Raw genomic sequence first — 14,506 nt, 5'->3', positions numbered from 1 at the left:
TATTTTATTTAACATATACACAACATGAAAAATTATTTTTTAAAAAAAAAAAAAAAAGATGACAACATAGTAAGTTTTCATACGTTAAATGAAATAAAATTTAAAGTAAAAAATTCAATTCCCTGATATCTGCAGATAAGATCAGAATAAAGAAATCAGGACCTCGTGAATCATAGTATGACATCAAGTTCATGCAGCCGCAAGTGGAAAATTGAGTTGCAGTGAGAGCTCAGTACTATTTCAACAACAACTTCCCCAGTTGAAAAACAAAAAGAATGAAAACAACCTAAGGACAAAATCTTCCATTTCATCACTCATGAAGCTGTAATAATGCTTGCACATGTCTGGATTGATCCAACCCTCCAACAGTCGGTTATAGATAACTCCATCTTTCTCCATCACTCACCATGTGATGGCATGCATTTCCTGTCCACATTCATTTCCTCCACAAGAATCCTTATTTCCATCCCTGTGAGTGGCTGAACCCACCTGAACATGCAAATTCTTGCCGTCTGAGGTGTCAATCACCGCTTCCTCCAACCGCCCACCGCCATTATCGTCGATTGTACTGTGTTAAGCTGCCCAGCTTCTTGTAAAAACTGCCCAAAATCAAGTTTTTTATGAGTTTTAGATAGTCGTTTTCTACTCTCTCTTTCGGTCAATCTTTCTGTCTTTTTCTTATATATTTTTCTTAATTCTGCAGAAAACCTGAGGTAAGAGCAATACTACATGATACAAGGCGCACGCTGTCCGACTTGGAGCCACAGAAATTGCTTCTCGATCTAAGGCAACCTTAGCAGCCAAGTAGGATGTATTATATAAGGATGAATCTACTTACGCATATTGCTAGATGGCATTTGCTTTTTGAGTGCCACTAATTGAATCGCGGTTCATCCCATAATGTCGCAAACCAATGACCCTGCTCAAATGTTTGAGGCCTTTCTTGGGCGATGGTTGATCGATCAAGAACGATACCTGCGAGACCTCCTAGGACTAATGGAAAGAAACAGGTCCGAGGAAGAAGAGTACGAGGTGCGTTGCAAGGACCTCATCCAGCAAGTAATGGGGCACTACAAACACTACTTTGAAGCCAAGGCAAGAGTTGTTGAGGAAAACGTGTTTCTAGTGCTTATGCCTACTTGGTTTAGCTCGTTCGAGAGAGCCTATCTCTGGATTGGTGGATTTAGGCCTGGATTGTTGTTCCGGCTTGTGAAGAACAACGTGTTGGACCTGACTGAAGAACAGTCTCAAAGGATAAATAGATTGATGGCTGAGATTAAGGAGGAGGAGAAAGAACTCACTGATGAGTTTGACAGGGTGCAGGAAGTTGTGGTAATAGTTACTATCTCTCGTTACATAGCACAAAGTTTTTCGTTGTGTCCCAAACCAAAGTTAGTGTTAATTAATGAAATATATAGTTGACGTTCCCATCATTAAGGGTGTTCTTTTGTGTTTTAAAGTTTTATGCCCAAAAGGGACAAAGGCTTGATGTGAATTTTGTGCTTTTTTGGGATTTCATGTGCTTAAACTATAACTAAGGGCCTTTCGAGAACCTTTACTTAACTTGCACTCACCTAGACTATTAAAGACTTCTCGGTGAATCTTATAATGTTTTTCGCGATTTTTACATTGCAGGCGTCTCCACCGATGGTGGAATTGGTGAGGCGCCTGGGGCGGCTGCGAAATGGGGCACAGCATAACATGGAGTCGGCTGTGGATCGGCTGAAGTTGTCCTTGGAGACTCTAGTGGAGTGTGCTGATTTTCTGAGAATGAAAACTGGCATAATCCTAGTGGAGATACTGAAACCGGCTCAAGCTGTTAGGCTCTTGGCAGCTGTGGCTCAGCTGCAGCTCAGAGTCCGCCGGTGGGGAATGCAGAGAGATGGCCAGAACCGGATGCATAATGCCATCTTCTCGGACATCGAAAGCCGGGCCGTCTAGCTAAGGACAATTTGGTTCAGTGTCAGGTCTATCTATGAGCTGTCTTTGAGGAAGTTCTGGAACAATAATAATAATAAGTTAAGGGGTACTGGTCTTTTAGTTATGTGTCAAGTGTTGGTTTTGCTGCCGTTTAGTTGTCATAATCTGTTGCTGTGCAAGTTGTCTGTTCTGAGTGAAGAATGTCTGAATAAATCTCTTGCTGTTCCAAGTTGTCTGCTCTGAGTGAAGAATGTCTGAATAAATCTGTTGCTGTTCCAAGTTGTCTGCTCTGAGTGAAGAATGTTTAAATAAATAACTTTCTTCACAATATCTTCTGTTTCCTATACATCTATAGTTGACAGTTGCTCTCTTGATTGGTTTTAGGAAGAAAAATAGAACGGAAAATTTAGAGATCTAAGAAAGCTGAAAAGAAGTCAAGTCAGGCTTGCCTCTCTCTCTCTTTTTCTTTTTTCTTTTTAGTGGTAAAGTCGCCTGTGCCCAGTCGGGCTCATCTCTTGAAGCACTTGCTCTCCGCCTCGACCACCTCGGCTGAGGCTCCCACCTCACTATCATCCACAAGGAGGCTCCAAGCCTTTGCCTTTTCGAGGTGACTTCAAACTCAGACTCCCTAGATATGATCTTAATGCGATGGGTAAAAAAAAACAACAATAATCATAATCCTAAAGCAAGAAAAACTTACCCAACAAAGTAAAAGATGATTTCAAGAAATTTTCCTAATCAAATGTGCTTCTCTTCGTACATCTATATATTTATGACTAAGGTAACCAAAAAAGATAAAGTCTAGCAAAATTGCAGAGCAGTAATACCTCTTGTAAATAACCGCTAATCCAAGTATTTATCAGCAGCAGGATTAACTTAGGCGAGATGGGTCAAGAGATAGGGTAACATCATCTGGAATCTTGAATGTTTCTGCAGCCCCGAATTTCCTCGACGCTTCCTCGGGAGACTCGTCCTCGTTATCGCTATCCCTCCCATCTTCCTGTGCCATAGGAGATGAGGGGTCGAACACGCTTTTGGATATACAATCATGCGTAGCAAGCATCTTGACTTGGCCAAGATGAGAAATTTCTACTACCACCATCTCATCGTCGACTGGGAGCGGTTGCTTCCATGGCTCCCCATCGATCCTCATGTACGTATGTTCAGCTCCACCTTTATGGAACTCAAACCGGATACCGCGTGCCTGTTTATAAGATGACAGCAAATCGGCCAGCCGGCTTAATCTTTCAGAACATATAAGAGAAGTTAAGTTCTGCTAGGAAAGAAAACAAAGCATCTCAATGCTATGAAACCTTGTACACCTCACAGTTAACTCAATGACATATATCTGAAGATGTTTATTAACATAATCATGCAGAGTTGGGTACAAAAATTACGAGCTTTCATCATTCTCAACACGGAACATAGTTTGCTGCTTTTACTACTTGAGTGAAAATTCATCTTGGATAAGATTCTTGCTTCCATACACAAAGTAACGTTGTGATGAAAACAAAGGAAAATGCCTACTACTCCGTCTACACTTCTCCTTCAGCTTTTTGAGCAGAAGTAGAGAATTGGCACATGTAACATGTTCCAGTGATTAGCCAGTAAAATGGTTAAATTTACAGCTCATTTAATAAAACGGAAAAGTTCCGAATGTTTAAGGGCCAAAACATTCTTTTTCCGCAGACTTACATTGAGCTCGTGTGATAGGCAATAATTCTGTCACCCTTTATGATAGTACAGTCTAATACAATCAAATTTAGGGGTATTTGCATTAGTTTCTATGTTTCCATTGAGAATAAGTTGTAAAGGAAGTCGTACGTTCAGTTGTGGCGAAAGTTTGGAGTCTTTAAAAACAAAAGAGAAAAGTCGAAAGCAGCTGAAGTTGGAGTGGTTGGAGAAAAAGTTTTATTTGATATGTACAATTCTACCAATAAGTACCAAAAGTTGGTGGGGAGAAGCTTAGAACTTTTGATTTAAATGAACTCAATTTTAAGGAATCCAGATGTATAATCTATAAATTAGAAGCACTATGTTCTACGTATTTTTAGCAAAAAGCCGATAAGCACTTAAATTAAGCTGTTGCAAACACCACAAAGATGTGGAAACAACTCGTGATGCAAACGCCAATGGATATGCGCCCATGAGAAAGGAAAATTGGACAGATTCAAAACTTTCAGCATAAACAAAATCAAGACAAACCTGAGCAATACGACGTCCATGTCCTTTTGGAGCAAGCAAAACTAGTCCATGCCAAGCATCTTTAAAGCCGACAACCTCAATTAATCCGTCATCAACATAAGGTGGAGTGAAACCTTTCTGTGCACCAAGTCGAAGCAGAAAATATACAATTAACAGATCAAGAATTTTGATTTTTACTTATTTTTTCTGGAAGAGAACAGTGAAATGAAAGATAGAGCATCAGGCTACTGACCTCACGTCGTCTCATGCCACTTGGACTTCCCCATGGATTCAGTCCTCCAGAAAAGCTTGGCAGATTAAGGCACACAATAGACCTGATACTGCATGATTAAAGAAGTATAACGTTGCTGCAACTTCCTCATTTTTTCCTTCAGAAATCAAATCAGCTATCCAAAATAGCAGCGTATTATAGTTGTAGATCAAGAGTTTGAGATTATAACAATGTACTTATGATGATCGAAAACCTCAATGCGTTTTCGCCCTGTTTTCAACTACTAACCTTGGCAAGCTTTCATGTTTCTATGCAAAAAAACATTTATAGAGCATGCATGAATCAGGATAAATTCTGCAAATAAATCAGTGAAGTACTTGGGAGGGATTTCGATGCATTCCCAACAACCCTGCTTTGTCATGACCTTAACCTTGCACATCTGAGCTACATTCCTGCACCGAACATAATGAAGTAGACACGTAATGCTTTGAACACTCGATAAAAGGGAATATTATTGACCAAAAATTAAATGACAATATTAAAATAGTAACTAGTTATATGTTTTAAATGACAAGAATTTTTATGTTGTCAGTACAATAGTTTTCATAATTTATTTATGACTATATTTAAGTATATGTGTCGTCAATAGGTTTTAATTAGTGACCAAAAAATTATGACTGTATATAATTAGTAACTCATGTATAGTGACAATGTAGTACCAACAAATATAATTGTCACTATAGTTGCGGTTGCCATTAAATTGTCATTATAGGCGGTTTGCGACTAGCTGCCTATAGTGACAACTCAATGCACAATTCTTGTGAATTATGAGAAAAAATGCAAGAGACCCCCTTGTGATATCGCAAATGTGCAAATTAACCTCTTATGAAAAAAAAAATAGCGATTTACCTCCCTGTACTTTTTAGAATACAACAATTTACCCCTATAATTTTTTAAATGAAGCAATTTACCTCCCTGTATAAGGAGGTAAATTGCTTCATTTTAAAAAGTATAAGGGGGTAAATTGCTATATTTTTTTCATAAGGGATAATGTGCTCATTTTCAATATCACATGGGGGTAAATTGCTATTCATCCAATAATTATGTTGCGACAAAATCAAAATTATTATCATTTAACATACATCTTTGGTTACGACTTCAAAAGGTATTACTCAATATTTTGTCAATAATATTAGCTTTTGAAGTAATGAAAGTTGAGCAAAGGCATGGTCGATGAAACACGTAGACTCACATTGAAGAAGGATGAGCTAAAGATGCGAAAAACCATCCTTGTTGACATCCAAGCTTTGCATATGTTCCCTAAGATGTAAGAAAGAAACATCTCATTACAACCAGATCTAGGCTAGTTCCAAATGAACCTAAGTTTCTTACTTGTAAGAAAAAATGCACCAGAAAAATTACAAAAATGTTCAGACTCTATAAAGAAGCATATTCTTGTGAGGAATTTACATAAAAAATATGCAATACCTAAAGCAAGAATTCAACAAATTCTTCCTCCTAAAAACTGGCCTGTGACTTGAATAAAGACGCCACAGCAGAAATCATGATGGTAAAAGGGAGAAAGAATTTCATATGTATTTAGATCTTCAATATTTACCTGATTAACCAGCTGGTTTTTGAATTTTTCGGGATGCAGTTTACGTTCAGTGTGGAATGCATACGACACTTGTGCATCCATTCCTAAAGACAATAAAAATAGTAGGATATAATGTTGGTTTAATTATTTTGATATTAATAAACAAAATTAACAAAAATATAATTAAAATAAATAGTATAATATTAATATGGGTCCACAACTTCAGCAATTCTTTTTTTTTTAATTTTAAACTGGGATCGTGGACAGCATCCGTGACTTCAAACCTTTATTTAAAAAAACAAATTTGTTTTATAATTTACAAAGGCTGACCGCTAGCTAGGGGGATAAACGAGTCGGGCTCGATATTTTTTGGTGAGCTCGAGTTCGATTCTAACATGATGAGCTCGAGCTTGGTATAATTTTTTTTAATAATAATAATTATTATTATTATTATTAGATTAAATCATGGGATCGAATCACCAAATTTTTACATAAATTTATAATTAATAAAATAGATTGCATAATGTATACTATGTTATAAATATACCGAAATATAGTATGAAATTTTAATTTATTGTTATAAATATAAACTACTAATTAGTTTAACAGTAATATAATTAGTAAAAATATACCAAAAAAAATTTATACTGAACAATTTAAAATTGTAGAAAAGTATCCATTATCTGGAATAATGCAATTGAAGTACATAAAAATATTTTATAGTTGAAATTAATATATGTTCATAATCTGCAATAAATTTATATACTTGTAAATGTTAGTATTAAATTGATGTAACTATCATCTTATACTGTTGAACAACATGGATTTAATCGGGCTATCAAAATTCAAATCAAACTATTAGATATGATCAAACTTACAGAAAAATACATTTGGTAAAGTTTTAAACTTATTGGATACACACATATCGAGATATCATACTTTAAACATAAGAGTAATTATTCAAGACATTGTACTGTTGAATCAAGCTATGTGATTTTAAATCATACTATCTGATATGATCTGATGGACATAATCTTATATATATGATAAAATATAATAAAAATAATTAGAATTGTTCAACCATCATTATTATTATTATTATTATTTTTAGATTAATTCATAGGAATCACTAAATTTCGACATAAATTTATAAGTACTAAAATAGATTGCTTAATGTATAGTGTATATCTTGATATAAATATAAAACTCTAGAAATAGATAAAAAATCATAAGTGAATTACTTGTCAATTTAAAAAAAGTATAACATAATACAAATATATATTAAAATATAACATAAAGTTTATATGTGTCATATTAAATAATAATTTTAATTAGGGTGAATAGCAATTTACCTCCTTGTGATATTGAAAAGGAGCACATTACCCTCCTATAAAAAAGTTATAGCAATTTACCCTCTTGTACTTTTTAAAATGAAGCAATTTACCTCCTTATACAAGGAGGTAAATTGCTTCATTTTTAAAAATCATAGGGAGGTAAATTGTTGTATTTTAAAAAATATAGGGAGGTAAATCGCTATTTATTTTTTCAGAAAGGGGTAATTTGCTCATTTGCGATATCACAAAGGGGTTCCTTGCAATTTTCCCATTTTAATTATAAAAATTATTATAATTTACTAAGTTGTTATTAAATTTATTTTTGCATAAAGATTAAATGTATAAATAAAAGTACCATATTTTATTGTTATTCAAAATAAAATGTATGATATTGATTAATAATTATAATATATGGTCAATTTTGAGTATAAGATTGACAAAGTATTGAATATGAAATTAAATATATAAAAAATTTTAAAATAAAAATATATAAAGCAATGAACAGAGCTAATGAACATATATTATTTACTTAAACATGTTTATTAACACAACAAAGGTCCAGTACGAATTACTAATGCCTCATAATATATGTATGGAAATGCAGATCAGATATAATGATCAGAAATAATTTTATTATAAAGTGTCAATTTGATCAGAGAATGAAAACCACACTCACCCATGCTGAAATAGTTCCAAAATCCTCCTCGGAAAGTGTCGTAACCTTCCTGAAACATTTTCATGTCAAAAACTAAATATCAACAAAAATTCCTTCAAAGTTTCAAGCTATATAAATTTGTGTATGTATGTGTGTGTGTTTTTCTTATCAGAATGAGTAAATTGATGTTACTTCCTATAATAAACATATCGGGTGTTCCCTATCAACAGTTTTCTTAGTTATTACGAGGGTGTTTGTGTAAGCTCATAAGTTTCTAAACGTTTTAAAGATCTTATAATAATATTAAAGGAGTTGGCGATTCTAAAGAGCTTATAAAATATTATACTTGTTGATATTTGAACAACGTGTGAATAGCAATTTATCTCCCTGTGATATTGAAAATGAGCATATTACCTTCCTACGAAAAAATTATAGTAATTTACCCCTCTATACTTTTTAAAATGAAGCAATTTACCTCCTTATTCATTTCAAAAAATATAGAGAGGTAAATTATTATATTTTAAAAAATACGGGGAGGTAGATCATTATTTATTTTCCATAAGGGGGTAATTTGCTCATTTGCGATATTACAAAAGGATTGCTTGCATTTTTCACTTTGGACAACTGTACCTTCTACTTGTATCAACCAACTACTAGAACTAAATGTTTAGTAAGATTGCCTTTTCTTAGGTGCCCACAAGGAAAGCAACATACTTTCAACAAAATAATTATCAGAAGTGTTACTCCTAGGAGATGTCGAAGCAAACGTAATAGATAAATCAAGATGACAAATATCAGTTTTGTGAGGCAGAGGTTAAGCGAGAATTGTGTTACAATACAAATACAAGGCTCGAGGATATGTAAAGGAAAAAGCGAAAAACGCTGGTAGTGAATCTAGAGGTGAAGAAAAGCCTTCTTACCATATTGAGATTATCTGTTGGAGAAACCCGATTGAATGCATGCAATGAATGTGGCAATTCCAGAGGAGCAAGTGGCTCACAAGTGCCTTCTTTGGGTACTCTCATCCGCATGAGAAGATGCCAGCTAGAAGACAACGGGACGACTTTTGCGCGATTAGGAGAGAAGACAAAAGTCGTATGTACTAAGCAAATAGTGAATTTCAGCACATCGAATTTACAGAATGTGAAAAATGCACGCACGAGCAAGGTATAAAACGTTTGATATTGATAACAGAATCTACGTATGAATAGAACAAACATAACGTTTTCATGTAGTGGACTCCAGAAAGTTTATTTTGGCTGGAAAATGAGTGTGTGTGCATTTCTAATCAAAAGATCATTTGAAACATTTTTCAGATTCAGTCTATGAGCACATAATGTATTGATGGCGCCGCATTATGAACCAAGAAAATGATGATTTAAGAACCATGACAGGGTTCATGTAATTTTGATCAATAATGATTCATTTTCAATGCTATGAATAGCTTTAGGATGAGAATAGCACTCATTAACATGATGTTCAGAAAATATGAGAATAAGGTGACATGCAAGTAGCTTGAGCGTTTTCCGGGATAACAAGGAAGTTCAAAAAGTTGAAACCAGATACTCTCTGTCTATTTGTCTATCTTCATAGACAGATACAAGAACGAGAGTCATTACCTGTCTATCTTCATTTCTTTTGCTTTCCGCACGTGATACAAGAACGAGAGCACAGAGTTACGGTCAGTTCCAGGATTTTTCTTACCCTGAAATTTCAAGGCTTAGACAAAATTCTTGAACATTTTCTGTCAAAGACAAATCAAGACTTGCCAACTCCTTCTTACCCAACCAAAGGCGAATGGCAAATTGTTCCCAGTGCCCAAAGGCACAGTAGCTATGGCTGGTGGCTGCGCTAATTTTAGATCAGACACTACCCCAAGGAGCCATCCAGCAGTACCATCTCCACCAGCAACCTACACATTGAAAGGCATTAGATGTTGCAGTAGAAATATAGGTATCACATTCACCAGATTTTATCAGTCACCATGAAAAGTAAAGGCAAATTTTCATATATGTTATTTCACAGCACAACTCACGATTATTCTCAACTTCTTCTCAAGTATAAGAGCAAATTGGTCGCCGTTATTCTTGAGCCTTTCAAGATTGACAAAAAGCCTACTTAGCACCTTATCCGGAGCTTCATCTCCTAAATCAAAAACCTGAAAATCAGAGACATCAGAGCATGTAGAGAAGTCTATATCAAAAGAAGTAGACTAAGCTAACACTGGATCTTCATGGTTTATATATTTAATGATTTATTGATTTTGAAAAGGATACCTCCTCCAATATTATGAACACCATACATTGAAGAAACTTTTGGGGAACGTATAAGCTAATGTTACCTGGTTTGTGTTTAGTATGGATCGGTATGTGACAAGAAGATCTCCACCTAGCTGACCACCACTTCTGGAATTGATAAATACCAAAACGGGGCATTCAGGCACAGTAGCCACAGGCTCCACTTTTGTGTTTGGAACAAGTACATAGGTAGGGATATAAAAAGCATTCACAAAGTTCTCAGAATTAAGTTCTGAACTTGGCGCTGCTAACTCCATATCAGCAACTGCAATAGAAATTTCATGAGTAGTCGGGGCCACTAAGTTTAACTACCTTCAAACAAACAATAGAGTATGCAACCTGATCAGTAAAATTAGAGAATTACTTGACAAAGAAGTAGACGTAAAGCAAAATCGTTGGTTGTCTTTGGGACCTTCATAAATTTCCCAAAAACATTGTTCCTAGGATATTCTATAAAGGTTATAATCTCTTCCCAAGCCATTGAATGCAGCACATCGCTAGTGCTTCTATCAACTGAAACATAAACAAGAAATCACTTCCAGTTGATTCAACAATCTGCCAAGCTATTAACTGTCCATCTACTATTACCAACTTAGCTTGTACAACAATGTCATATCTTTGTTGCCTAAAACCAGTATGGCGTAAAGCCCCACCACCAAAAGTTAGCCACATTAAGATAACAAGATTTATATAAGGTTTAATGATGTTTCAGAAACAAACTAATAGCTCCTAGATTGAACACCTCAGACACACTCGAACACCATTTAACAACAGAAAAAGTTCAATTGTTATTGGTTTCCTAGAACTTCATGCAAGAATTTGACGAATAAAACAAATGCATCAACTTCTAAAGTCTAATCCCAAAAATCACCAGCATTGATTTCGAGAACTTCAAAATATTCACAATATCCCATAACAACATAGAACAAGCATGTGAAATCCTTGGGCCACACCCATGCAGCCACCACCATTTGGGGTGGACGGTGGGGAATCACCTTTCCCTAATAATCCAGTGACCAGCAGTGCACAATGTCTCATACAAGCACAAACTATAAATCATCCACGTGAATGACACAAGTATATAGAAATAGACAGTTTCAGCAATTACAAACAATTATAAACGCAATGCTACCAAGATTTACCAACAGAAACGCGACAAATTTAACAACACAAATTCCGAAAGACAAAAAATGGAAAAAAAGACAACCCAGATGACATTTTATTGAAAACAAGGTAAAGAACAACAAGAACTGAAAACCTGGGATATAAAAAAGACGAGTTCTTGGAGGTATCTCAAAGGATTCTGCAGCAAACTTCCGATTCAAAAAAAAACAAAAAAAAAGAACGAATGTTGTGATGGGGATCACGAGATAGAAATCTTTTTATATGAAGCAGCCAAAACTCTTGATCCACATCAAAAAACAAGTCTGTGAAAGAACGGCCTAATTACTCTAATGTGCTTTCGCCAATGGAGTCTTAATCTTTTACATGAGATAAGAGTCTCCAAACGAGGGATGACATGTCATTGAACGTTAAGGGAAACGCTTCCTTTTGGTGGCATTGTAGTTATTGCAATTTACGCATGTTTGAGGCTTGGAATTGTTACCTCTGTCCCTTCCTCTCCTTTCTTCGACTCCAGATTCGACTGTTGTGACAATGCTGGCAAGGAGATGTTTACAACGACTTTTATCGTTACGATAGAAACAAGGGGTAAATTTTATTTTATTTGATTTTAATTTTAAAATAATTTTTATTTTTTGTTAATTCACGTAAAATTAGTAATTTCGGCAAGTGATTTTTTCTTATTATCCTGATAATTTATTTTTCATTTTGCAAAGAAATCGTTTAGTCCCTCACTTTTCAGTTTAAATTTATAAATTGGTCCGTTGCATGGCAATTTAAAAAAACGTAACTATTTTAATTAATTGAAAAAACTTACTATTAAACAATTATTTAGATAATAATTTGAACAATGACATATAAATATTACTATTTTGAATTTAATGAATTTTTTGAGTTTTTCAAATAAAGATCATTTGAATAAAATGAATTTTCGCCTAGAAATAAGTTGTAAATAAATTTATAAATTAATAAAAATAACTTATAAAAAAAGTTACAAGCTAATAGTGGTGAAAATGGTCGTATATTAAAACAAAAGTGAAAGTTTGAAGTTTAAATATTTAAAAAAATAATTTAATATTTATTATTTTATCAATAAATTACAGAAGTTGTAGGGAGCTGTTTATAATTTTTTGGATTAAATCAGCTAGAAGAGTGTTTGTGAAAAATCAGCTTATAAAGAAGTAAATTTTATAGAAAAAGTCGGAAATGAATGGTGTATGTAAAAACAACAAATAAAAATAAAATAAAAGCTAATCTACATAATTTTGAAAAAAATCACTTCTAAAATAAGCTTAATTTACTAAGGCATCTTAATTTACAAGCCTCTTGCATGAATTGATACATTGTCAGATGCCTTTTTGAAAACATAAGCATCATCTTTGGTTTTGTTTTTGAGTGTTTTGTTTTGTATTTTGGAGATAGAGAGAGAAAAATAGAGATAAATAAATGTGTGTTGGAGATAAAGTGTATATTTGAATTTATTTTTAGAGGTAATTCAAAATATTTTAAAATAAGTGGTGTATGTTTGTTGTTGGGATTCGGGAGACAAAAGTCACTGTTCATAAAATACCTCCTATTTACTTTCATGATACAAGTGCTGATATCTTGCTAGGAAATAATTTCGTTCATACATTTACAAAATATATGCAGGATAACTAAAGGAATCTGTTGATCTTTACTACTAATTGTGGTAGTTGGATACCTATTTGGGTAGAAAGCTTTATAATGTTTAATGTTTACAACTCCTTAAGATGTTCAACTCCTTAAAATGTTCAACGTAACTTCCTAAAAATCGTTGACGTGGTTTAATAGGCACAAGATTTAATATATACATATTATGTGTATAGAATTTTGTAAAAAACAAAATACGTAATTTCATATTTATACACGTGGTATACATATATTAAATAAAATTGAAGAATAAAATACGATCTGCAATAAAAAAAATTCAATTTGAGGTAGGAGGGTCAGGATTTTTCTCTGGGCAACTCCTTACTTTTATTTAAAAAACTGATAAGCACCTAAATTTTTATTTTGAGTAAAACACAATTTTACCCCATGTGATATGATAAATAGAAAAAAAGGAAAGCTCCACGTGACAAAAAAAAAAAAATAGCAAAATACATTTATAAATGTCAGGAAAACCTAACCAAGCAAAGCTGCATAAGTACCTTGTCATATATATATATATATATATATAAATATTGTATGTTTAATATTGTATTTTTGGGAGACAAAAATATTGTTCATTACCAAATTATATTTCTTTTATATTATATTTTTATATATAAGTGCGTATATATCTATTATGGGGAAAATGCAAGCAACCTCCTTATATTATCACAAATATGCAAATTATCCGCTTATAAAAAAAATAAATAGTGATTTATCTCTCTATATTTTTTAAAATACAACAATTTACTCTCCTATGATTTTTAAAATGAAGCAATTTACCTACTTGTATAAGAAGATAAATTGCTTCATTTTAAAAAGTATAGGGAATAAATTGCTATTCACCCTATCTATTATATATAGAAAGTTCAAAAATAAAAAAAACACAAAAACAAGATGTGAAACCAAATAAGCAAACATAAGCTATGTTTTATCTTATTTCGAAAATTGTCCAAAAATAAAACCAAACAGAGTGAAGCTCTACTATGTGACTTCGCATTCTTCCTTTCATTGTCTCACTGTAGCTTCTTTATCCCTCCCTTCTTGTAAGCAGTGACCCGCTTCTCCTCCCACCTCTCACCTGCTTATATTTTTCCTATCATCATTAAGAAAGTAAATTTATATTTCAAGCGGAATATGAGTGTTTTGGTTGCTTCTTTCACCATTTCCGTAGTGCATTGACCTCTTTTCTCAATTATTCAGGTGACGCCTGTGAGGTTGCCCATTTAGAAAACACTGTTGGTTCCCTGTGTGGTTTGCTGTTCTCGGATTAGCTGTAGAAAAATTGAAGCTACCTTTTCGAAACTAGTTCAAGGTATGCTTTTGTTACCGTGTTCTGTAATAAGATTTGTTATATTGTAAGGCCGTATTTACTAACGTGGAATACAAAGGATTTCCGCCTTAATCGGGGTTAGCCCACCGTTTACTTTCGAACAGCGTAGCCTGGTATTCACTACAAAAGCCCGATACTGGGTTGGATAAAACGCCTGATAT

The 14,506-nt window shown here is 33.8% G+C and overlaps 2 protein-coding genes across 3 annotated transcripts; one reads left to right on the top strand and one right to left on the bottom strand.

Annotated features, from left to right (window-relative positions):
- On the top strand, positions 265-2,199 carry LOC105162669 (protein DOG1-like 4). 2 transcript variants are annotated; one of them, XM_011080756.2, is made up of 3 exons: positions 265-565; positions 704-1,332; positions 1,636-2,199. In XM_011080756.2, the coding sequence occupies exons 2-3, from the start codon at positions 901-903 to the stop codon at positions 1,939-1,941; spliced, it is 738 nt and encodes a 245-aa protein (XP_011079058.1). In that variant the 5' UTR covers positions 265-565; positions 704-900; the 3' UTR covers positions 1,942-2,199. The 2 variants fall into 2 exon arrangements, with proteins under 2 accessions (XP_011079058.1, XP_011079057.1); XM_011080755.2 differs by having other exon boundaries at positions 265-592.
- LOC105162668 (diacylglycerol kinase 5) lies at positions 2,617-10,722 on the bottom strand. Its single transcript, XM_020693726.1, has 13 exons — positions 10,584-10,722; positions 10,264-10,484; positions 9,958-10,080; positions 9,706-9,834; positions 9,542-9,627; positions 8,843-8,966; positions 7,944-7,992; positions 5,955-6,037; positions 5,589-5,656; positions 4,714-4,788; positions 4,358-4,445; positions 4,126-4,242; positions 2,617-3,124 (listed from the first exon to the last, which is right to left on the bottom strand). The coding sequence occupies exons 2-13, from the start codon at positions 10,474-10,476 to the stop codon at positions 2,792-2,794; spliced, it is 1,488 nt and encodes a 495-aa protein (XP_020549385.1). The 5' UTR covers positions 10,477-10,484; positions 10,584-10,722; the 3' UTR covers positions 2,617-2,791.

This window comes from Sesamum indicum, linkage group LG5 (assembly GCF_000512975.1).
Source record: "Sesamum indicum cultivar Zhongzhi No. 13 linkage group LG5, S_indicum_v1.0, whole genome shotgun sequence".
In the NCBI taxonomy this organism is placed as follows: domain Eukaryota; kingdom Viridiplantae; phylum Streptophyta; class Magnoliopsida; order Lamiales; family Pedaliaceae; genus Sesamum; species Sesamum indicum.
This window is presented reverse-complemented; position numbering and strand designations above follow the sequence as displayed.